The 24,660-nt window shown below is 46.8% G+C and overlaps 2 protein-coding genes across 2 annotated transcripts; one reads left to right on the top strand and one right to left on the bottom strand.

The window, feature by feature from the left end:
* Nucleotides 1–219: 219 nt before the first annotated feature.
* On the bottom strand, nucleotides 220–14,846 carry LOC311130564 (beta-sarcoglycan-like). The gene is made up of 6 exons (XM_084163330.1): nucleotides 14,795–14,846; nucleotides 13,726–13,935; nucleotides 6,545–6,730; nucleotides 2,985–3,176; nucleotides 2,670–2,801; nucleotides 220–2,560 (listed from the first exon to the last, which is right to left on the bottom strand). Exons 1-6 carry the CDS (start codon nucleotides 14,807–14,809, stop codon nucleotides 2,354–2,356), a joined length of 942 nt encoding a protein of 313 aa, XP_084019456.1. The 5' UTR covers nucleotides 14,810–14,846; the 3' UTR covers nucleotides 220–2,353.
* Nucleotides 14,847–15,821: 975 nt separating this feature from the next.
* On the top strand, nucleotides 15,822–24,189 carry LOC311130929 (mitochondria-eating protein-like; the record flags this gene model as incomplete). Its single annotated transcript, XM_084163741.1, has 12 exons — nucleotides 15,822–15,908; nucleotides 18,629–18,734; nucleotides 21,041–21,156; nucleotides 21,317–21,435; nucleotides 21,590–21,685; nucleotides 21,808–21,942; nucleotides 22,244–22,475; nucleotides 22,635–22,793; nucleotides 22,957–23,132; nucleotides 23,453–23,576; nucleotides 23,696–23,761; nucleotides 24,133–24,189. 12 exons carry the CDS (start codon nucleotides 15,822–15,824, stop codon nucleotides 24,187–24,189), a joined length of 1,473 nt encoding a protein of 490 aa, XP_084019867.1.
* Between the last annotated feature and the right edge of the window lie 471 nt (nucleotides 24,190–24,660).

Below are 24,660 nucleotides of genomic sequence, written 5' to 3' on the forward strand. Positions count from 1 at the left end.
ATATTTTCCAAAAGCTCATTCTCAAGGTTCCATTGGAAAACAATGAATTCCTACATCTATTAAAGCATAGAGTCCATATTGCTGCTTGAGACGATGATCACATTTCTCCAAGCACATTGTTACTGTAGAAACAATTTAATACACACTTTAAGCATGTTAGACAACTGCCAATGAGCTCAAAATAGATAAACATCACACTTGTAGTATTGCCACTTCATGTTATATTGCACAAAACATCACTCAATAGTATTTGTTTCAAACCCATGTTATCAAAATATATCATTGAAACAAACACAAAAGCTTAATGAATACCACAATAAAAAAATTAAAAACAGCTGACTGCATTAATTTATAGTGCGTCTTGGTGCAAGTACACTACATGACCAAACGTATGTAGACACCTGCTCGTCGAACATCTCATCCCAAAATCATGGGCAGTAATATGGAGTTGGTCTCCCCTTTGCTGCTATAACACTCCACTCTTCTGGGAATGCTTTCCACTAGATGTTGGAACATTGCTGCGGGGACTTGCTTCCATTCAGCCACAAGAGCATTAGTGAGGTCGGGCCAACCATCACTGTTGGGTGATTAGGCCTGGCTCACAGTCGGCGTTCCAATTCATCCCAAAGGTGTTCGATGGGGTTGAGGTCAGGGCTCTGTGCAGGCCAGTCAAGTTCTTCCACACCGATCTCGACAAACAAGATTTCTGTATGGACCTCGCTTTGTGCACGGGGGCATTGTAATGCTGAAACAGGAAAGGGCCTTCCCCAAACTGTTGCCACAAAGTTGGAAGCACAGAATCGTCTAGTATGTCATTGTATGCTGTAGCGTTAAGATTTCCCTTCACTGGAACTAAGGGGCATAGCCCGAACCATGATAAACAGCCCCAGACCATTATTCCTCCTCCACCAAACTTTACATTTGGCACTATGCATTCGGGCAGGTAGCGTTCTCCTGGCATCCGCCAAACTCAGATTCGTCCGTCGGACTGCCAGATGGTGAAGTGTGATTCATCACTCCAGAGAACGCATTTCCACTGCTCCAGAGTCCAATGGCGGTGAGCTTTACACCACTCCAGCCGACGCTTGGCATTGTGCATGGTGATCTTAGGCTTGTGCGGCTGCTCGGCCATGGAAACCCATTTCATGAAGCTCCCGACTAACAGTTATTGTGCTGACGTTGCTTCCATAGGCAGTTTGGAACTCGATAGTGAGTGTTGCAATCGAGGACAGATTATTTTTAAGTGCTTCAGCACTCTGCGGTCCCGTTCTGTGAGCTTGTGTGGCCTACCACTTCGTGGCTGAGCCGTTGTTGCTCCTTGACGTTTCCACTTCACAATAACAGCACTTACAGTTGACCGGGGCAGCTCTAGTAGGGCCGAAATTTGACGAACTGACTTGTTGGAAAGGTGGCATCCTATGACGGTGCCACGTTGAAAGTCACTGAGCTCTTCAGTAAGGCCATTCTACTGCCAATGTTTGTCTATGGAGATTGCATGGCTGTGTGCTCGATTTTATACACCTGTCAGCAACGGGTGCGGCAGAATTGCTAAATCCACTAATTTGAAGGGTTATCCACATACTTTTGTATATATAGTGTATATTCCTTTTTCTGAGCATTCGGCAATATGATATTATAGACACATGGAAATAAATTCCATTTGGCATCATAACTAAAGACACTCCAATCTCTTCCTTTGTGAAGACACAGAGACAATGTTTGACACGTACAGGATGAGAAGGCAGATGTAAATTTAGATAGCAATGTGGAGAGTGCTGAGAGAGTCATCTCATGAAAATCTACACTAGACCTTTAAACAAGCACAGATTATCTCCTGCAATCAGTAATACTGAATGGCTAAAATGAAGTTTCCTATTTCACACATATCCCACTAACTCCAACTCATAACTCCTTAACTAACCATAATCAATAAATAATTATAGTGGCCCACACTAAGTGATCAGTGGCTGATGCCTATTACAGGGTGACTTGTATTTGAGTCACACACAGCTGCCAGCGGAAATATAAATGTCAAATAATTATTAATAGAAATATCCAGAATACTGGTAATACTGGATGGCTTGGTAGAGTGCTGCTTCTGTTGTTACTTCATATATAGTCAGAAAAAAAAAAATGATAATACACTTATTTAGATATCTTTGGCCAAGCAGATATGCAGGAACACAAAATGGCCACCATAAAAAATAGAGTGTTTCTGGGTGTGCTACATTTTGAATGCGTATGGAGTATGCACTGTACACCATTCTATGGTATTTCAACACTGGTTGGCCAGACCATCTGTTGATTGTAGGAGAGGATGGATGGTGTAACATCAGTTTGTGTTCCAGTCTCTTTAGTGGGCCTTTCCACATGGGTTGTCTGAGGTCTGGCAGCCCATGTTCTGATACTTCACCTGGACACGGAACAGAGTGCCGTCTGCACACATACACAGCTTGTACCTCAACAGACCCTCGTCGAAATACACATTGGCTCCCACTGAGGAGTTAGGCATGCGAGTGACGCTCACCATCACAGATCCGTTCAAAACAATACTGTTCTCCTGCAAAGGGAAATACCCTGTTAACCATATTTGTTAATGGAATACAGTACACTATAGACTTTAAAAATAGTATACATGTATTACAAATTTGGTAAGGGGTAACACTCACAGCTCTGAGCTCGATGTCCCCTCCCATCCTGAACTCCACTGTCTTGCCCATGATGAAGACACCCTCGTTGCCGCGGATGATGGCCTTGCTGTCCCCTTTAATGGACAGGTCAGAGGAAGCATTGCTGGTGATCTGAAAGATAGAGTCTTCAGAGATCTACCACTTTTTCTGGGATTTTTCTACATTTTCATCAATGACAGGAATGGATTCTAGAATGTATTTGATCTACAGAAACACACTTTGTGGTGCTGCAATGGCAATCCTACGGTTTTATTACATGTTTTATTTGATGGCTTCTGAAGCGCTGGAACATACCCTTTCTGTGGAGGCCTTCTTCACATTGAGTACTTTGACTCCTTTGGGCAGGTGGAACTCGTGGTTTTCAAAGTCTGTGCTGAAGAAGGTGTTCTGAGTGCGGGGGTCAGTGAAGGATACGCCCATGTCACTGATGATGGACGTCTTCTCTTTCTCAACACTGAGCTTAGTGGAGCCCTGCTGGAACACCACCTGGAAGAGCATACAGTTACAGGCCATCTCAGCCCTTTCCTTGCAGTCAAATTGTCACGTTTGTTCATAGACGGGTCAGACCAAGGCGCAGCGTGATATGCATACATGTTTATTTGAACCGAATAAACAACAAGTCCAAGGTACACAAACAACATACCTCACACGGAACAAGATCCCACAACTCAATAGTGCCCATAGGCTGCCTAAGTATGGTCCCCAATCAGAGACAACGAGCGACAGCTGCCTCTGATTGGGAACCACACCGGCCAACATAGAAATACACATACTAGAATATAAACATAGAACTACACAACATAGAATATACACACCCTGACTCAACATGTAAGCGTCCCCTAAGTCAGGGCGTGACAGTACCCCCCCCCCCCCCCCAAAGGTGCGGACTCCGACCGCACAACATAAACATAACAGGGTAGGGGCCGGGTGGGTATTCCGCCTCGGAGCCGGATCCGGCTCAGGGCGTGACGACCTCTCACTCTTCGCCTCCCTGTTGCGCCCCTGGTCTGGTCTAGACCTCGGCGCGTTGCTTCCCCTCTCCTTCCTCCCACTATACTCCAAGCCCTGTCTGGACCCTGGTGTGGGAGACCCCGAACCTGGAGAGGGGCTGACGTCTGGGTCTGGACTGGACCCCGGTGGAGCGGACTGCTCTGGCTCCGGAGTGGAGCAGCTGACCGGAGCTGGATCAGGCACCGGTGGAGCGGACTGCTCTGGCTCCGGAGTGGAGCAGCTGACCGGTGCCGGACCAGGCACCGGTGGAACAGGCACGGGCCGTGCCGGACTGGACACACGCACCACTGGCTTGGTGCGAGGGGCAGGAACGGGCCGTACCGGACTGGCGACGCGCACCACTGGCCTGGTGCGGGGAGCAGGAACAGGCCGGGCCGGGCTGGCGACGCGCACCACTGGCTTGGTGCGAGGGGCAGGAACAGGCCAGGCCGGGCTGGCGACGCGCACCACTGGCTTGGTGTGAGGAGCAGGAACAGGCCGGGCCGGGCTGGCGACGCGCACCACTGGCTTGGTGTGAGGAGCAGGAACAGGCCGGGCCGGGCTGGCGACGCGCACCACTGGCTTGGTGTGAGGAGCAGGAACAGGCCGGGCCGTGCCGGACTGGACACACGCACCACTGGCTTGGTGCGAGGAGCAAGAACAGGCCGGGCCGGCGACGCACACCACTGGCTTGGTGCGAGGGGCAGGAACGGGCCGTACCGGACTGGCGACGCGCACCACTGGCCTGGTGCGGGGAGCAGGAACAGGCCGGGCCGGGCCGGGCTGGCGACGCGCACCACTGGCTTGGTGCGAGGAGCGGGGACAGGCCAGGCCGGACTGGCGACGCGCACCACTGGCTTGGTGCGAGGAGCAGGAACAGGCCGGGCCGGGCTGGGAACACGCACCACTGGTTTGGTGCGAGGAGCAGGAACAGGCCGGGCCGGGCTGGGAACACGCACCACTGGTTTGGTGCGAGGAGCAGGAACAGGCCGGACCGGGCTGGGAACACGCACCACTGGTTTGGTGCGAGGAGCAGGAACAGGCCGGGCCGGGCTGGCGACGCGCACCACTGGCTTGGTGCGAGGGGCAGGAACAGGCCGGGCCGGGCTGGCGACGCGCACCACTGGCTTGGTGCGAGGGACAGGAACAAGCCGGACCGGGCTGGCGACGCGCACCACTGGCTTGGTGCGAGGAGCAGGAACGGGTCGGGCCGTACTGGGAACACGCACCACTGGCTTAGTGCGGTGAGCAAGAACGGGCTGGACCGGACTGGCGACCCGCACCACTGGCTTGGTGCGAGGAGCAGGAACAGGTCGGGCCATACTGGGAACACGCACAACTGGCTTAGTGCGGGGAGCAGGAACGGGCCGGACCGGACTGGCGACACGCACCACTTGCTTGGTGCGAGGAGCGGGACTGGGTTCCTTTATTAACCCCCGCTCCTTCTGCTGCCTAACCTGCTCCTCTCGCCGTGCCACTACACTTTCCTTCTCCCTTTTAGCCTCCTGTAGCGCCTCCCTCTGACCGAATAACTCCTGCTCCCTCTGAACCAATAGCCCCCGTAACATGGTGGCCTCCTCTCCTAACCTGCAGATTCGCCCTTCCACGGCCTCCTGCTGCCTCGTCATCCACCCCGTGTGCCCCCCCAAATTGTTTTCTTGGGGTTGCCTCTCGGGTCTCCGTCGTCGGCACTCCTCTTCCCGTGAGGACTCCTCCCGGGAGCCCCCACGAGTTAGGGAACAGAAAATCATCGTCGTCGTCATCCTCCGACTTCTCAGTATAATACTGTTCCCACTCCTCTTCCCATGGTCGTAGGGACCCAATCTGAAAACCAACCGGGTGCAGTGGTCGGGGCTCTTCTCTCGCTCCCCGACCACCCCTTTAGCCCCCCCAATTTTTTTTATTGTGGCTGCTTCTCGGGCCTCCTCCTCGGCCGGCTTCCGTGTTGCCGTTGCTCCTCTCCTGCCTGGGCTTCGCCCAGGGTCCTTTTCCCAAAAATATATCCTCCCATGACCACCAATTGCCCACCTGTGACATGGCTACTCTCTCCGCCTGGGCACGCTGCTTGGTTCTCGTTTGGTGGGATCTTCTGTCACGTTCGTTCATAGACGGGTCAGACCAAGGCGCAGCGTGATATGCATACATGTTTATTTGAAACGAATAAACAACGACAAAACAACAAACTAAACGAAACGTGAAGTCCAAGGTACACAAACAACATACCTCACACGGAACAAGATCCCACAACTCAATAGTGCCCATAGGCTGCCTAAGTATGGTCCCCAATCAGAGACAACGAGCGACAGCTGCCTCTGATTGGGAACCACACCGGCCAACATAGAAATACACATACTAGAATATAAACATAGAACTACACAACATAGAATATACACACCCTGACTCAACATATAAGCGTCCCCTAAGTCAGGGCGTGACACAAATGACCTAGTGGCCTCATGGGTGGAACGTTATTAATACTTTTCATAATTTCATAATTAAAACATTATTTTTTTAAACCCAGCTGAAAATCCGGTGTTTCTATGTCAAATGATTTTGTTATATTTCAGTCTTCTGTGATGTATATAAAGTGTAAAGTGTCTTGTTTTTTTTAAGCCCATAACCATGTGTGTGAGTTGTATAATTTTGTTTCAAAGTAGATTTGTTTAAGACTACCAAGAAACACTCTGTGTGACCCTGATTTAGCCAACTCAGTAAAAGGTTAATATATTTATATTTGGGTATTGGGGATGTGTGTATGTATAGACTGGTTAAACAATGCATTTGTGTGTTCTGAATCTATTCTGTGTTTGTGCCTGTGTGTTGTGTGTGTGTTGCCTAGGTGAATGTGTTTTGCCTAAGCTCACCGGGTTGTTGTTGCCGGTGATAACCAGGTCCTGGTCCTTCCTGCCTCCCACAGTGCTCTTGTGCAGTGGGTGGACCACGCCCATGTCTGCCTTCTGCTTGAAACGCAGCAGCCCACTCTCATGGAACTCCATACTGTCACAACCACTGGGCCCGATTCGTATCACCGTCCAGATCACTAGAGTGATCTAAGAGTTGGGAAAATTGTCAGATATTTGGATATATTGATTTGATTATTGTCATAATCATAACTAGTTATAACATAACCATTACTAACATTATCATGATGCCATGTGTAATGGGTTGAAAACAAAGTCACAAAAAACAGACACCCCTTTATTATTATTATTATTTTTAACCAATTTGTTTTTTTGTCTTAATTAATCTAAATGGTATGCTCTACATGCTTGAGCATTAGTAGTCCATCATGCCAATAGATGGCAATGTTGCACTGTGGTAGTAGGGGAAACAGCAAGTTCTGGCCAAGCGCGCACCATTCTTCAGAATAAAGAAAGCCCCAGAACTTTGCAGATGTAAGCTTGTGTCCGTTCTCTTCACTATTACAGGTATGTAACAGAACTTCAAACCTTTCTAATATCGAAAGAATATGTAATAACATGCTATTAAACAACTTTGTCAAGGTGTTATCACGTTAGGAAAGGGTTGGCTCTGTTGCGCCTTCTTCACCACACTGTCTGCGTGGGTGGACCATTTCAGTTTGTCGGTGATGCGGTCCAGTCGATGTGGATAGGGGGGTGCACCCTCTGCTGTTTCCCGAAGTACACGATCATCTTCTTTGAGTGAGGTGATGAATGTAAAAGAAAAAGCTGTTGAAACCATGGTCTCTGCCATTAAAGTGATGACCCATGATGAAATGTCAATGAACTGTTTGGTAAAAGTGGGAAAGAAAGGACTTTCCATTCCTACAGGTCAAATAGCTGAGGTGAAACGTAGAATCAGAGCCTGGCCAGAGGGAGGAACAATGATGTTCGAGCCAGCCATGGACAGCCATTGCCCAGAAGGTTTGGAGCTGTTTCCATGCCTTGTGGATGTACCCTGTGGAGCCTCGAAGGTGGTAAAGATTCCAATTCAGAACTCCACACAACATGACATTCATCTCTCTCAGAGAACAGTGCTGGGTTGGGTAGAGCTGATGGATGACATCAGACCCGTCATCACAGCACCTGACTGTCAGAAGAAGTATGTGAGTCAGTCTAGTGATGCTTTCTTATGCTCCACTCAGATTCACAATGGTGAGCAGAGAAAAGAGAGTCACACACTAGTTGGGTTCAGAGAAAAATGGCACCCACCTGTTGACTTACAACATCTACAGGAAGAGGAACAGGAAATAGTCAGAAGGATCTGATGTGTTCGCACAGGAAGATGGAGATATCGGTTGCATTCCAAACCTTAAGCTGAAACTCAACTTGAAGGATCACACTCTTGTCCAGAAAAGTTACAACTCCATTCCGAAACCTCTATACAAAGAGGTGAAAGAATATGTCCAAAACCTACTGGAGAGAGGCTGGATCAAGAAATCCACATCTCCATATTCATCCCCGGTGGTCTGCATGCACAAGAAGGACAGCAGCCTGCAGTTATGTGTCGACTTAAGGGAGATGAATCGCAAGACCATCCCTGACCATCATCCGTTGCCACAGATACAAGACCTGCTGGATAACCTAGGGGGATACACATGGTTCTCGATACTCGACCAAGGCAGCGCTTACCATCAAGGCTCCGTGGATGAAAGCTCAAGACAAGCCACCGCGTTCAGCATCCCCTGGGGGCTATATGAGTGGGTCCGCATCCCCTTTGGTTTGACCAACGCCACATCCGCTTTCCAGAGGTGTATGGAAGGAGTTCTAGAGGGCATGAGAGACGACTGTTGTTCTCCATATCTGGATGATATTCTCTGCTATTCCAAGACGTTCAGTGAACATGTGGAAGACCTGAGAAGAGTGCTTAGGCAGATGAGGAGCACGGTATCAAACTACGGCCGAAAAAGTGTGAAGTCTTCAGACGCCAAGTGAGGTACAGTTGAAGTCGGAAGTTTACATACACTTAGGTTGGAGTCATTAAAACCGGTTTTTCAACCACTCCACTAATTTCTTGTTAACAAACTATAGTTTTGGCAAGTCGGTTAGGACATCTACTTTGTGCATGACACAAGTAATATTTCCAACAATTGTTTACAGACAGATTATTTCACTTATAATTCACTGTATCAAAATTCCAGTGGGTCAGAAGTTTACATACACTAAGTTGACTGTGCCTTTAAACAGCTTGGAAAATTCCAGAAAATGATGTCATGGCTTTAGAAGCTTCTGATAGGCTAATTGACATCATTTGAGTCAATTGGAGGTGTACCTGTGGATGTATTTCAAGGCCTACCTTCAAACTCAGTGCCTATTTGCTTGACATCATGGGAAAATAAAAATAAAATCAGCCAGGCATTTCAGACATTTTTTTGTAGTCCTCCACAAGTCTGGTTCATCCTTGGGAGCAATTTCCAAATGCCTGAAGGTACCACGTTCATCTGTACAAACAATAGTACGCAAGTAATAACACCATGGGACCACGCAGCCGTCATACCGCTCAGGAAGGAGATGCGTTCTGTCTCCTAGAGATGAACGTACTTTGGTGCGAAAAGTGCAAATCAATCCCAGAACAGCAAAGGACCTTGTGAAGATGCTGGAGGAAACAGGTACAAAAGTATCTATATCCACAGTAAAATGAGTCCTATATCGACATAACCTGAAAGGCCGCTCAGCAAAGAAGAAGCCACTGCTCCAAAACCACCATAAAAAAGCCATACTACCTTTTGGAGAAATGTCCTCTGGTCTGATGAAACAAAAATAGAACTGTTTGGCCATAATGACCATAGTTATGTTTGGAGGAAAAAGGGGGTTGCTTGCAATCCGAAGAACACCATCCCAACCGTGAAGCACGGAGGTGGCAGCATCATGCTGTGGGGGTGCTTTGCTGCAGGAGGGACTGATGCACTTCACAAAACAGATGGCATCATGAGGAAGGAAAATTATGTGGATATATTGAAGCAACATCTCAAGACATCAGTCAGGAAGTTAAAGCTTGGTCGCAAATGGGTCTTCCAAATGGACAATGACCTCAAGCATACTTCCAAAGTTGTGGAAAAATGGCTTAAGGACAACAAAGTCAAGGTATTGGAGTGGCCATCACAAAGCCCTGACCTCAATCCTATAGAAAATGTGTGGGCAGAACTGAAAAAGCGTGTGCGAGCAAGGAGGCCTACAAACCTGACTGTTACACCATCTCTGTCAGGAGGAATGGGCCGAAATTCACCCAACTTATTGTGGGAAGCTTGTGGAAGGCTACACGAAACGTTTCACCCAAGTTAAACAATTGAAAGGCAATGCTACCAAACACTAATTGAGTGTATGTAAACGTCTGACCCACTGGGAATGTGATGAAAGAAATAAAAGCTTAAATAAATCATTTTCTCTACTATTATTCTGACATTTCACATTCTTAAAATAAAAGTGGTGATCCTAACTGACCTAAGACAGGGAATTTTTACTAGGATTAAATGTCAGGAATTGTGAAAAGCTGAGTTTAAATGTATTTGGCTAAGGTAAACTTCCGACTTCAACTGTACATAGGTCGGATCGTATCCAGCGATGGAGTACAAATCGACCCAAAATACTTGGAGGCTGTGTTGTGGCTAAAGGAGAGGGAGCCACAGAGAGCTGGAGAGGTCAGAACACTGCTGGGATTCTTCGGCTACTACAGGTCGTTCAACCAAGATTTCTCCAGGATGGCCAAACCCCTATTTGAGCTGCTACAAAGTCCATCAGAAGAAAAGGGGAAAACTGCCAAGCCCAAATCAACCAGAGGAAAAACCCAGGCCAAAAAGGTTAGCAATGGACAACGGCATCCCAAGACACCAGTCCAGTGGACGGCTGTACACAGAGCCATTGTAGCCAAGTTGGTGGACATGCTAACCAATCCACCCTTACTAGCATACCCAGACTGTGACTTACAATTTGTGTTACACACTGACGCTTCCAAGGAGGGTCTAGGGGCTGTCCTTTACCAACATCAAAACGGGAGACTACGTGTAATCGGGTATGGTCCAGAACGCTAACTCCAGCAGAGAAAAACGACCACCTCCACTCTGGCAAACTTGAGTTTTTAGCACTTAAATGGGCGATCTGTGACAAATTTAGAGACTATCTATACTATGCACCCATCTTCACCGTATACACAGACAACAACCCTTTGGCCTATGTTCTGAGCACATCTAGACTCAACGCAGTAGGTCACCGCTGGGTCGGGGAGTTGGCCGACTTCCACTTCGACCTGAAATACAGGCCTGGGAAAATGAATGCAGACGCTGACACACTGTCTCGTTGTCCTGTCGTTCTCCACAACCACGTGGGTGAATACACAGAATCTATGCCACCAGAAGTCATCTCAGCGGTATGGCAAGGAAGCAGAGCAGTGAAAAATGAGGATGTCCCATGGGTGGCTGCGCTGCAAGTCAACTCTGGAGAGGGTGGTGTGTCACCTGAAGGCGTGCCTGCCATCACACCAGAGGATATTAAGGCTGCACATTCGAGGATGCTGCAATCAGAGAAATCATCTCGCTGAAAAACAAAAGATGGAATCCAAATGAGAAAGAGAGAAAGCTCATGGGACCAGAAATAAGGAGACTAGTCCATGAGTGGAACAAGTTGGTCATGGAAAATGTAATCCTGTACAGACAGGCTGGACAACGAAAGCAACTGGTACTACCCAGCAAGCTGAAATCAGTGGTGCTGAAGAACTTACATGACGACATGGGCCACGTCGGAGCAAACAAAGTGATCCATCTAGTCAGGGAAAGATTTTACTGGCCATTTATGCAGCATGAAGTAGAAGACTGTGATCAGACAGTGTGCATGTATCAAGAAACGTCCCTGTGTTCCAGAGAAAGCACCTATGGGTTCTATCGCCACCAGTGCACCCTTTGAGCTTCTCTCCGTCGACTACATGCACAATGAGCCAAGCAAAGGAGGCTATGAATATATTATTGTACTGGTCGATCATTTCACACGCTTTGCACAGGCCTACCCAACGAAGAACAAGTCAGGAAAAACTGCAGCTGAGAAGATATTCCAAGACCTCGGTTTGGCTATCCTAGTAAGCTTCACCACGACCAAGTGCGAGAGTTCGAGAACAACCTGTTCCAGAGACTCCAGCAGCTTGCAGGGATCTCATACTCTCTAACTACCCTATACCATCCACAAGGGAACCCTGTGGAAAGGATGAATAGAACACTCCTGTAGATGTTCCGTACTCTGCAAGAAGAGAAGACGACAGAGTGGAAAGACCATCTACCAAACATCGTCCATGCCTATAACTGTACCAGGCACAAGGCAATGGGATACTCACCATTTTTCCTGCTGTATGGCAGAGCCCCTTCCTATCGTTCTACTGTTCAACCTCAAACCAGAAACAGTGACAAGAACCCAACAAACATTCGCAGAGAAGTGGACAACAAAGATGCAAGACGCATACAAAATAGCTTCTGAGAACAGTCAAAAGTCCTCAGTGAAAGGGAAGAAGTACTACGACAAAGGTGTCAAAGGTGCAACTCTACAGCCAGGTGATGGAGTCCTTGTGAGGAACCTATCGGAAAGAGGTGGCCCCGGGAAACTCTGTGCTTACTGGGAGAAGACAGTACACAGAGTTGTGGAGAGAATTAGAGAGGGTCCAGTGAATAAGATCCAGTCAGAATCTGGAGACAAAGCTCTTCGTGTGCTGCACCGGAACCTCCTGTTACCTGTAAATGACTTGCCAGTGCATCAAGACACTCCAACCAAACCTGTGAAAAGAACAACACCAAGACAAAAACAGACAACAAACAGTAACATGATTGACCAAGAGTCTGACAGTTCAGATGAAGAGGAAAGCTACTATACTTACCAGCACAGTCCTCAGGTCCATCAGAGTGATGTCAGACCACAACAAGTCAACCAGAGTGGCTTACCAGACTGCAAGCTACTGCTCAGAAGTTCAGACCTACAGTGGCACAGGAAATAGAACAGATCCAGAAACAGTCTGAAGGACTTGAACAGCATGGAGTGGAGGATGAAGTGCAGGAGGAACTCCAAGATGTTGTGCTAGTACAGCGGCAAGAGGTCAATGGAAAGGAAGACTTACCTGTGAGAAGGTCGCACACTGGAAGGCCCAGAGAAATGTTTAGCTATGAGAGTCTGGGACAACCGTCATACCAGTCATGGAGACAAGCAGCAAACGCAGTTGTTCTCAATTCTTACATGGTGCCTGGAAACATGATGTACTTGTACTGGATTTATGTTAGCTTGATGCTAGCTGAGGTAGAAACGATTACAAGTCACAGAGACTGTTTACTGAGTAGCTTACTTGTACTGGATTTTGTCTAGGAGATTTGATAAAGAATCCATTTGTTAGGGATTTCTTAGTTTGTTTTACATGTTATTGGTTTTGTGTAAAATTGTGCTCACGAGCTGGTAAACCCGCCGTGCACGCAGTGCGGGTGCATGAGAGAGAGACGATTTTACGGAGGTGCTACTATCTTAAAGCTGAATTTATTGTTGTCAGTTTTCTATATTGGTAGAGGTTTATAGAAAAACAGTCAGTTATTTTTGGCTTCATATATAAGTGTTTCTATTGTATGAATGTGAAGTACATTTTGGTTTTCATGTGAAATTATAGAGTAAGACAAAGTAATTAGTGGAAAATTTTTGAATTCTGCTTTAGGTAAAGTGCATTTATGTTGTGTAATTTAAAGTGTGCACTTGTTTGATGTGAATGTTTTTAAAAGTACGAACAAGAAAATAGACAATTGAACAAGAGAAAAAAATAACATTCTTCAGAATAAAGAAAGTGCCAGAACTTTGCAGATGTCAAACTTGTGTCCGTTCTCTTTTACTATTACAGGCCATCTCAGCTAGACTGAGGCTGTCCGGATCACTAGAGTAATCTAAGAGTTGGAAAAATTGTCAGATATTTGGATATATTGATTTGATTATTGTCATAATCATAACTAGATATAACATAACCATTACTAACATTATCATGATGCTATGCATGCTACTAGCCTGAGTTAAAAGTGAATTCAGATACACAAGGATGATTACATAATGCAGACGAGCTTTGTGTGTAATTGGGCACTCACAATGAGGTTGATGAGTGCCAGCAGAAAGAGCAAGATGATGATGCAGACAGCCATGTTGCCCTTGCGTCCTCTCAGGCCTGTCTTGTGCAGGCGCTCCTCCTCTATGGGCACATAGCCTGCCTTGAAGTTGCTGTTGTGCTCCTTGTTGGTGGTCCGCCGTTCGATGGCCTTCTCCCTCATAGACCTCTTTACAGGCCCGTTGGAACTCTCCTTCAACAAACACAACAGTAAACATCAGTATAAAGGCTCAGGGGAAAAGTCAGGACAGGTGCTTAATTTAACCAACTGATATGACATCTGATATGTGTGCTGCTGTGACAACTAAACACCACTTTTTGGGTGGTCCCCATCAATCAAAGCATGGACTTCACTGCTTCACTTCTCTATGTGAGACTAAACATTAAGAGAGTTCTAGCTATTACACTGTAACTAACTACCAGATGTTATTGTATTTCACTCTGCAGTCTAGTTCATCTAGTTGACACATTGTAACAACCCAATTGACTGTCTATTTAACTACCACATGTAGTAACAATGTAACAAATATATATCTCAGTACAGAGAAACAGAACCATATATTGTAACATTGAAACTACCACGTTGTTTTTAATTAGCTTTTACGCAGGCGTCGCTGGATAGACAGACTGCTTCTAAAGAATGCGCGCAATTAAACACCCGAGTCTCTCTGTCTGTGTGCAATGACTAAAAATAAATCACACGTATTTTCCCGTAACAAATGTGAATATGTCCATATTCATATTCAGATGAAAAGATAACTTCAAGCGTTGTGATAATACACACAGTTTAAACTGACCAATGCCGTGGAAAACTGCGCCAATCAACCGTTATTTCGAGCGATAGCCTATCATAAAAACATTATAAAGGGCTTGGGAGGCGTAAAACCGTATGGATATTCTGCAACCGCTTTACAACGCCCGACCGAAATAAATAATTTCAAATGAGTTCGTATTTATGTAGATGCTTAAATCTAAACCACAGACGTTTGAAAAACAAACCATGAATAGGAAATGTAGAAAAACAAGAATGTCTTAGGCTATTGGAAACAGACCTGCTCAGACGCCATGTTGACCCTCCCTTTTCGACTGCGGTTGACAGCTCGAGAGTCGGGAAAGACAGTGGAGGAGACCACTTCATCCAAATGAATAAAATAAGACATGTCTGGCCAGTTTTAATACTTGCGAATCGTTTTTTATTAATGTACTAATTATATGAGCAAAAACATAATATAAGGCTAAATTGGAGGCCTTTTTATCAAAATTGTCCATAGCTGGATCACTGTAGCCGAAAATTGTCAGTGTTTATCACAGATGGTTCATTCCTGGCTATACCAGCCAATGGAAAAGGCCAGCAGCAGGATTCCAAAACAGGAAAGTCCACATAAAGCATGTCCATTCATATTTTTTCCATAGATAACTTGCAGGCGGGGCTTCTGAATAGACATGAGTCCAGACCATTTGTCCACCAATTACACAGAGCATGTTATGGTTGTTGAAGTTTAATAATATTAACGTTCGAAAATTATAATTGATCCAAATGTTAAAATGGCCACCTCATTAGTTTATTTTCTTTAGGCTATTACCTATGTGGCCAAAAAGAGACGTGTCATTTATTGGACTAAAATTCATTAGGGAAATAGCTTTGTCTATGCTCCACAGTTTTTTCCTGTGCTTGACACAGCACCCACGTGTGTGTGACAGTATGACATTACAATGGTCTCGTTTACCTCCCAGACAGCCGACTACACCTGTGCACCTGTATCATAAAGGAGCTGCCTGCAGAAGCAGCACCGTGTGTGGGCTATCCTCCTCTCTCTCGGGAATAACCAGACTATTCATGAAAACAATGCAAGCTTTAGCAAACGTTCTCACTCTGTATTCTGAGTAAAAAGCGTTGCCACAACTGAGGTGGCGCTTGCCACCCATTGTAACGAAGGTGGACAAAACGTCAAGGGCAAGAATTTTTACAGCTGGTATAAAAATGGAGCCCGCGCCTGTCAAGTGGCGCTCTCGCCCAAGATAAAATCCCACGGTTGCCCAAGAGCGTTAAACCTTTCAGGATTAGGGAGGGGAGCAGACATGGCCGACTCGCTAAGGAGGCTGGTGAACACATCTTCCCTCAGCGTTATGCAGGACAAACTTGAGTGCTGGTACAAGGACTACCATGTAAGTCATCAATAATTTATTTATACCCTAAATCTGGTGGCTGAAAAGGAACCAACTAGGCCTAGATAAGGCTACAATTATTATTTATATGTAATAGCCTAGTTGTCTAAATAATAGTAGTCTGTAAGAAATATGATATTGGTGTGGAATTCAGTAGGCTATTTAATTAATCACTTGTGTTCAATCAAATGTGTTCTTCCCTTGATAACTTGTTTCGTCCTTAAAATGTCTATCCACACATGTCTCTAAAATAACTTCATTAGCCTACTTGATTATGCCACACTTGATTAGATGTAGTCAAAGATATTAGAATAATTTGACGTTGGCATGTTTGTTACACTGTATCGCAATGGATTGAAACAATGTAACAATGTAACAGTAAAGGGATTCACTTGTTTTGATTACATTGATTTTGGAGTTTGGTTGCTATGGACGCCAGTCGTCCTGGCAACCGTGAAACCATTCATTGTGACTTTGAAAGCAAGTGTTTCGAGTAAGCCCCTGGGAGCATTTTGGTAGTAACCTGAAAGGCATGTCCTGATTGGACCAATGCATTATCACATACTCCAGAGACCAACTAGCGCATTTGACTCACTAGAAATCACAGATAATGTATTTTATATGCACATATCCTAGATTCAATATGATTATTAAAGATAATCACTAATCAATCAGCCATGTGAAGTCTCCTAAATTGACCCCGCAGCTGAGATTACATAAATAAATGTTATTCTTTAAATCTAGAATCCTTAGTTGCTACATCTATTTTTGGACTTATACATTATTGATCTATACCCACTGATTCATGAACAATATAAAAGCCTCATGAACTTAGTTCAACTGTCAAACCCAAAATATAAGCTTGTTTTACTCCAATGTTTTTAAACAATGTCAATTTAAACATGGTTAAAACTATCATTTTGATATCATGGATGGTCAGTCCTTGCATCCATACAGTGAGGGAAAAAAGTATTTGATCCCCTGCTGATTTTGTAAGTTTGCCCACTGACAAAGAAATGATCATTATATAATTTTAATGGTAGGTTTATTTGAACAGTGACAGAGACAGAATAACAACAAAATAATCCAGAAAAATGCATGTCAAAAATGTTATAAATTGATTTGCATTTTAATGAGGGAAATAAGTATTTGACCCCTCTGCAAAACATGACTTAGTACTTGGTGGCAAAACCCTTGTTGGCAATCACAGAGGTCAGATGTTTCTTGTAGTTGGCCACCAGGTTTGCACACATTTCAGGAGGTATTTTGTCCCACTCCTCTTTGCAGATCTTCTCCAAGTCATTAAGGTTTCGAGGCTGACGTTTGGCAACTCGAACCTTCAGCTCCCTCCACAGATTTTCTATGGGATTAAGGTCTGGAGACTGGCTAGGCCACTCCAGGACCTTAATGTGCTTCTTCTTGAGCCACTCCTTTGTTGCCTTGGCCGTGTGTTTTGGGTCATTGTCATGCTGGAATACCAATCCACGACCCATTTCAATGCCCTGGCTGAGGGAAGGAGGTTCTCACCCAAGATTTGACGGTACATGGCCCCGTCCATCGTCCCTTTGATGCGGTGAAGTTGTCCTGTCCCCTTAGCAGAAAAATACCCCCAAAGCATAATGTTTCCACCTCCATGTTTGACGGTGGGGATGGTGTTCTTGAGGTCATAGGCAGCATTCCTCCTCCTCCAAATACGGCGAGTTGAGTTGATGCCAAAGAGCTCGATTTTGGTCTCATCTGACCACAACACTTTCACGCAGTTCTCCTCTGAATCATTCAGATGTTCATTGGCAAACTTCAGACGGGCATGTATATGTGCTTTCTTGAGCAGGGGGACCTTGCGGACACTGCAGGATTTCAGTCCTTCACGGTGTAGTGTGTTACCAATTGTTTTCTTGGTGACTATGGTCCCAGCTGCCTTGAGATCATTGACAAGATCCTCCTGTGTAGTTCTGGGCTGATTCCTCACCGTTCTCATGATCATTGCAACTCCACGAGGTGAGATCTTGCATGGAGCCCCAGGCAGAGGGAGATTGACAGTTCTTTTGCGAATAATCACACCAACTGTTGTCACCTTCTCACCAAGCTGCTTGGCAATGGTCTTGTAGCCCATTCCAGCCTTGTGTAGGTCTACAATCTTGTCCCTGACATCCTTGGAGAGCTCTTTGGTCTTGGCCATGGTGGAGAGTTTGGAATCTGATTGATTGATTGCTTCTGTGGACAGGTCTCTTTTATACAGGTAACAAGCTGAGATTAGGAGCACTCCCTTTAAGAGTGTGCTCCTAATCTCAGCTCGTTACCTGTAAAAAAGACACCTGGGAGCCAGAAATCTTTCTGATTGAGAGGGGGTCAAATACTTATTTCCCTCATTAAAATGCAAATCAATTTATAACATTTTTGACATGCATTTTTCTGGATTTTTTTGTTGTTATTCTGTCTCTCACTGTTCAAATAAACCTACTATTAAAATTATAGACTGATCATTTCTTTGTCAGTGGGCAAACGTACAAAATCAGCAGGTGATCAAATACTTTTTTCCCTCACTGTAGCTCTGTCTATGAATTTGAGAGTGGTTACATTTCTTCAGGCACATCCCTCAGCTTTTTACGAAAAGAGGCGGGGCGACCGCTTTGTTATTGTTTCGATTAAGGACTAGCTTTAAATAGTGTGTCCCGTTTGTGTTGGTTCATTATTCTCAACCCTGTTTGCCACCTTCCTAGGTCATCTCCTGTGACCAGAATCTGAACAGGTGCTGTGAGTTGGTGGAGCTCACCTCCAAGATACAGGGACAACTCTTCACCATCCTCAACCTCACTGCTAGAGAGGGTATGTGTTTAAGCTTCTCCTCACAACTCTCCTCTCTTTTGCCTTACCCAAACAATTGTCTGATAATGCCTCTGTCACGTTCGTTGTGTAAAGGATCGGACAGCTGCCTCTGATTGGGAACCACACCCGGCCAACATAGAAATAGATAAACTAGATTATATCCAAATCACACCCTGACCTAACCAAACAGAGAATACAGGTGATCTCTAAGGTGCGGACTCCGTCCGCAAAAACCTGACTCATTAGGGGAGGGTCCGGGTGGGCTTCCAGCCTCGGTGGTGGCTCCGGCTCCGGCTCCGGCTTCGGACGTGACGTAGGCAGTAAACTCCTCTCCCATCCTGCCTCCCCTTTGCACGCCCGGTCCCGTCTGGACCCCGGCGCGATGCTCCCCTTCTCAGTCCTCCCGCGATGCACCAAGTCCTGTCTGGACCCTGGTGTAGGAGCCCCCGACCCTGGAGAGGAGCGGATGGTTCCGGCATGGGGGAAGAGTAGACGACCGGACCCGGACTGGGCACCGGTGAAGTGGACTGCCCCGGCTCTGGTAGGGAGCAGATAACCGGAGCTGGACTAGGCACCGGTGGAGCGGACTGCTCTGGCACTGGAGTGAAGCAGCTGACCGGAGCTGGACTAGGCACCGGTGGAGCGGTCTGCTCTGGCACTGGAGTGGAGCGGCTGACCGGAGCTGGACTAGGCACCAGTGGAGCGGACTGCTCTGGCACAGGAGTGGAGCAGCTGACCGGAGCTGGACTAGGCACCAGTGGAGCGGTCTGCTCTGGCACTGGAGTGGAGCGGCTGACCGGAGCTGGACTAGGCACCAGTGGAGCGGACTGCTCTGGCACAGGAGTGGAGCAGCTGACCGGAGCTGGACTAGGCACCGGTGGAGCGGACTGCTCTGGCACTGGAGTGGAGCAGCAGACCGGAGCTGGACTCTTTGGGCCATGGATCATCACTGGTGGCTTCGTGCCAGTGTGGGGCGCTGGCACAGGACGCACTCGGCTGTGGACACGCACCACTGGTTTGGTGCGAGGAGTAGGTACAGGGCGCACGGGGCTGGCGACACGCACCACTGGTTTGGTGCGAGGAGCAGGTACGGGCCGTACAGGACTGGAGACACGCACCACAGGTTTGGTGCAAGGAACAGGTACGGGGCGCACCGGGCTGGCGACACGCACCACTGGTTTAGTGCGAGGAGCAGGCACGGGCCGTACCAGGCTAGGGACATGCACCACTGGTTTGGTGCGAGGAGCAGGCACAACCCGTCCTGGCTGAACGCTCATTTTAGCCCGGCAAGAGCAGGGTGCGGGCACCAAGCGCACCGGGCTGTGAATGCGCACTGAAGATACAGTGCGTTTCACAGCATAACAGGGTGCCTGTATGGTCCCACGCTCCTTAACGCGAGTGCGGGGAGTTGGCTCTACTCTGAAACCTGGCTCCGCCAGCCTCTGCTCTAAGGACTGCGTTCTCTTTTGCTGTAAGGTTAACTCCTCTCTCAGCTCCTCCTGTTGTCTGGCCAGCTCCTCTCTCCGTGCATCCACTGACTCCTTCTCCCTGTGGGCCTCCTGCAGCACCTCCCTCTGAAGGGAGCTCTCCTGCTCTCTCTTAGCTAACAGCCCCCGTAAGGTAGTTATCTCCTCTCTCAGAGTGCTGAGCTGCATGTCTTGGAGGGCCTCTATAATAGCTGCCTCCTCTTCCTCCACAGTCAGCCCTTTCAGGGCCTCCTTCTGCTCCGTGTGTCCCCCAATTTTTTTTTATTGGGGCTGCCTCTCGTGCTTCCTTCGCGGTCGGCACCGTCGGCGTCGCCGTGGATCCTCTCCTGCCTGGGCTTCTTCCTTCGCCCAGGGTCCTTTACCGGCTAATATCTCCTCCCATGTCCAAAATGTCTTCCCCACCTGTGTCCAGGGTGTCTGCTCCTCCTGGCCACGCTGCTTGGTCCGTTGGTGGTGTGATCTTCTGTCATGTTCGATGTGTAAAGGATCGGACCAAGGTGCAGCGTGGTATGCGTACATGTTTAATATTATAAATAAACACTTCACAACTGAACGTGAAGTTCTAAACGCTAACAGCAACAAGTCTAAACAGAAACATAATCAGAAACAAGATCCCACAACATAGGTAGGCAAAATGGCTAAGTATGATCCCCAATCAGAGACAACGATCGACAGCTGCCTCTGATTGGGAACCACACCCGGCCAACATAGAAATAGATAAACTAGATTCTATCCAAATCACACCCTGACCTAACCAAACAGAGAATACAGGTGATCTCTAAGGTCAGGGCGTGACAGCCTTTTTTTCTTTTGAGTCAGGTGGTCACTATGCGGGAGTGGACGTGCTCAAATCACGTCTGCTGCCATGGCTGGGGACCTGCTTCTCCATGGCAACCTCCTCTGTCACCAATGACACAAGCCTCAACCTCATTCAGGTGAAATCATCTGTGTTCTGTTATGGTTGTACAGAGATTAAATTATTCTTTAAGTACAAATTATTTATATTAACTTATTTGTTCTATTCTATTCTGTCCTGTGACATATTGTGAATAAGACAGTGATAGTCAAGGCTAAATGCTGTGTGTTGTCATGCAGGAGTCTGTTGAGAAGGAAAGGAAGATCAGGGAGCTGTCTGCCTCCCATGAGAACGACATGCAGAAGATGGAGACTCAGCTGTGCTCCACTCGCCTGCAGCTGGAGTCTATCAAACAGGAGTAAGTCTGCACTAAACAAAACAATATTTGTTATTAATCTATACAATGGACCTACTCATTTCAATCCGACCAAATAAGTCTACACCAGGTAACGTATGACTAACTTTCTGGTCTAAGTGTTATTCACCTACTGGTATGTTAAATGGGTTTACAGACTGGCGGATACTCATCTGCAACTGGATGACACCAAAAACATGTCAGCCACAACTCTGCTGGCCACAGAGGATGAGATACTACAGCTGAAAGCAGAGTGAGTGATACTGTACATACTGTTATACAGTTTTGTAAAATGTTCATGTGAGTATTAGTTGTCCTCTTTGGCTTATTGATGTGTATATTCTGAGGTTATTATTGTGTGTATCTGTGTGTCAGATTGCGTGCGGCCTGTGACCAGGTGGAGACCTACAAGAGGAAGCTGAATATTCTGGATGACTATGAGAGGCAGGGGCGTCTGCTGAGGGATGAGGTGTCTTTCCTTACAGCAGAGAAGAGCATGCTGCAAGAGAGGTGAGCAGGACACACACACACACACACACACGCACACACACGCACACACACACACACACACACACACACACACACACACACACACACACACACACACACACATACACACACACACACACACACACACACACACACACACAGTAAATCTAATTTCAATTTCTCTCCTCCTCCCACAAGATGGCCCACAATGTGTTGAAAATACTGTATTTCTTTTTACTTCCCTCTCTTTCCTCTTTTGCATGATATTTTGAACACATTCCTCTCCAACATTCCCTCCACTCTCCCTTTGTATCTCTGTCAGGTTGGTGAGGAGTCGTTCCCCCAGCCCCCTGCCCAGACGTCGCCACCACTCCAGCCCCCTGAGGAGTGAGTCTCCCACCCGGGCCCAGCTCACCAACTCGTCCCGCCACGCACGACTTGTGTCCCGCTTCAGTGACCTGTATGCTGTGGAGCGCCTGGAGGCCCAGAGCCTGCTAAGACAATACATAGACGACCCGGAGATGGTCCAGATAATCATCTTCATTGCCACTGTGGTATGACATCTGGACACCCTGTACATATGGAATAATGCTACATACAGTACAACCTGTGAATTTGATATGTCAGACCTGAGGTGTTGGTTTCTCTATAAATCTCCTATTCCATACAGTATCTCTCATCTCTAATCTCCTGTGTGTGTGTGTGTTTATCAGGAGGCCTTCCAGGCAGCCAAGCTGGCCTACCGCCAGTTCAAGCTGCGTGTGAGGAAGACCCTGTCTCCCTCCCACCTGGGGCCAGAGATCCTGGAGGACTCAGTGGTGGACTACATCGTCAGGAACCTGGACCTCTACGACGTGCAGGCCAGCATTAATGTATGGGCTACACTTTTCTCTCTTACTGACATATTACAAAAACCTGGAAATTCCAGTCACCTTTACATTCCAATTTCCTGAGTCTCATGCACTGTAGTTCATTGAGTGTTTGTTAATAGGAGGTGTGTGTCTGAGTGTATTGTAATGTTGTTTCCTCTCCCAGGACGTGATCAACGCCATGAATGTGAACCCACGGATCTCCTTCCCTCCGGAGGTGGACTTTGTCCTAATCAGCGGTTTCATCAGGGAGACATGCAGAGTGGCGTTTGCAATGCAGACACTGGACCCTCCTCTGGACTTGGCCTTTACCAGCGACCGAGAACTCTACAGCGACAACAAGTCAGTCTGCATCCATTAACTTCATGAAATAACAATAACAAGATGAGATATATCATTTCTATCCCTACCACTAGATGTCACCCTTGTCACATATTTACACTCCTCTCTCCTTTTTCTGTCTCTCTCTCTCTCTCTCTCTCTCTCTCTCTCTCTCTCTCTCTCTCTCTCTCTCTCTCTCTCTCTCTCTCTCTCTCTCTCTCTCTCTCTCTCTCTCTCTCTCTCTCTCTCTCTCTCTCTCTCTCTCTCTCTCTCTCTCTCTCTCTCTCTCTCTCTCTCTCTCTCTCTCTCTCTCTCTCTCTCTCTTTGTCTCTCTCTGCCAGGTATCGTCGTAGCTATGACTCTGAGTTTACTGCTCCTCTGGTGGTGTACCATGTGTGGCCAGCGCTGGTGGAGGGGGACTGTGTCATAGTGAAGGGAGAGGCCGTCACCAGGAGAGGAGCTCTGGTACTGATGCACCTTCATTCCCTTCAAAATAACTGTAGAATCATGGGCTTTGTTTTAGCAATTATACATGATCACAATAGAAAATAGATGATTGATGTGGTTTCTCTGCTGTCTTCCAGTGGCGGAGCAGAAGCAGGAGCTACAGTCCTGTTCGTTCTCACTCTGGCAGCCCCACACGCACTCTCGTAAGTTACTACGACGACTGAGACCTAACACTCAAGAATGTCACAAATATCAACAAACCCTTTGGAAGGTTGTTTAGATATGATTTATTGTCATTCTTTGGGACAGCCCAGTGTTTTATGATGCACTAAAATAGCAGCTGGGAAAGCTGTGCATGTGTGATTTAGTGTTAAACTTTTGTCTTACCACCAAAATACATACATGCATATCCTGAGCCCTTAGGGTAAGTACGAAAACACCAGTAACTCCTAGACGTAGTATTAGTGGGAGATAGTAACTAAACCTCAAATCCAAAGATGCAAGAAATGCTCAGTGTAACGGACAGCTTTTATCTCCCTTCCATCTCTCTCTCTCCCTCCCCCATCTCTCTCAGGCTTTTAGCCACAGCAGAAGCCCCTCTCCTGGACGTCTCTCAGCCAGTCGCCTCTAAACCCTGACTGACCACTGATCTATGAAAGGAAAAGAGAACACTCTACACATCTATTTCATGTTTGCAACAAAGTCTGATTTTGAACTTTAATGGACTGAATCCTGTCTTCATTGTCAGTTGAGATTACTTGAGATTCCTTCAGTCATGGACGTTGCTCCAGAGTTTACAGTATACTGGAGGGAAGGTCTATGTTACCATGACAGTTTCCAGAGACTGGCATGGTAACATGTGTGTGTGTGTGTGTGTGTGTGTCTATGTGTGTGTGTGTCTATGTGTGTCTATGTGTGTGTGTGTGTGTCTGTGTTTGTGTGTCTATGTGTGTGTGTGTCTATGTGTGTCTATGTGTGTGTGTGTGTCAATGTGTGTGTGTGTCTATGTGTGTGTGTGTGTGTGTGTGTCTACATGTGTGAGTTTGTCTATGTGTGTGTGTCTGTGTGGGTGTGTGTCTATGTGTGTGTGTGTGTGTGTGTG

Source organism: Coregonus lavaretus, assembly GCF_964263955.1.
Source record: "Coregonus lavaretus genome assembly, chromosome: 6".
In the NCBI taxonomy this organism is placed as follows: Eukaryota; Metazoa; Chordata; class Actinopteri; order Salmoniformes; family Salmonidae; genus Coregonus; species Coregonus lavaretus.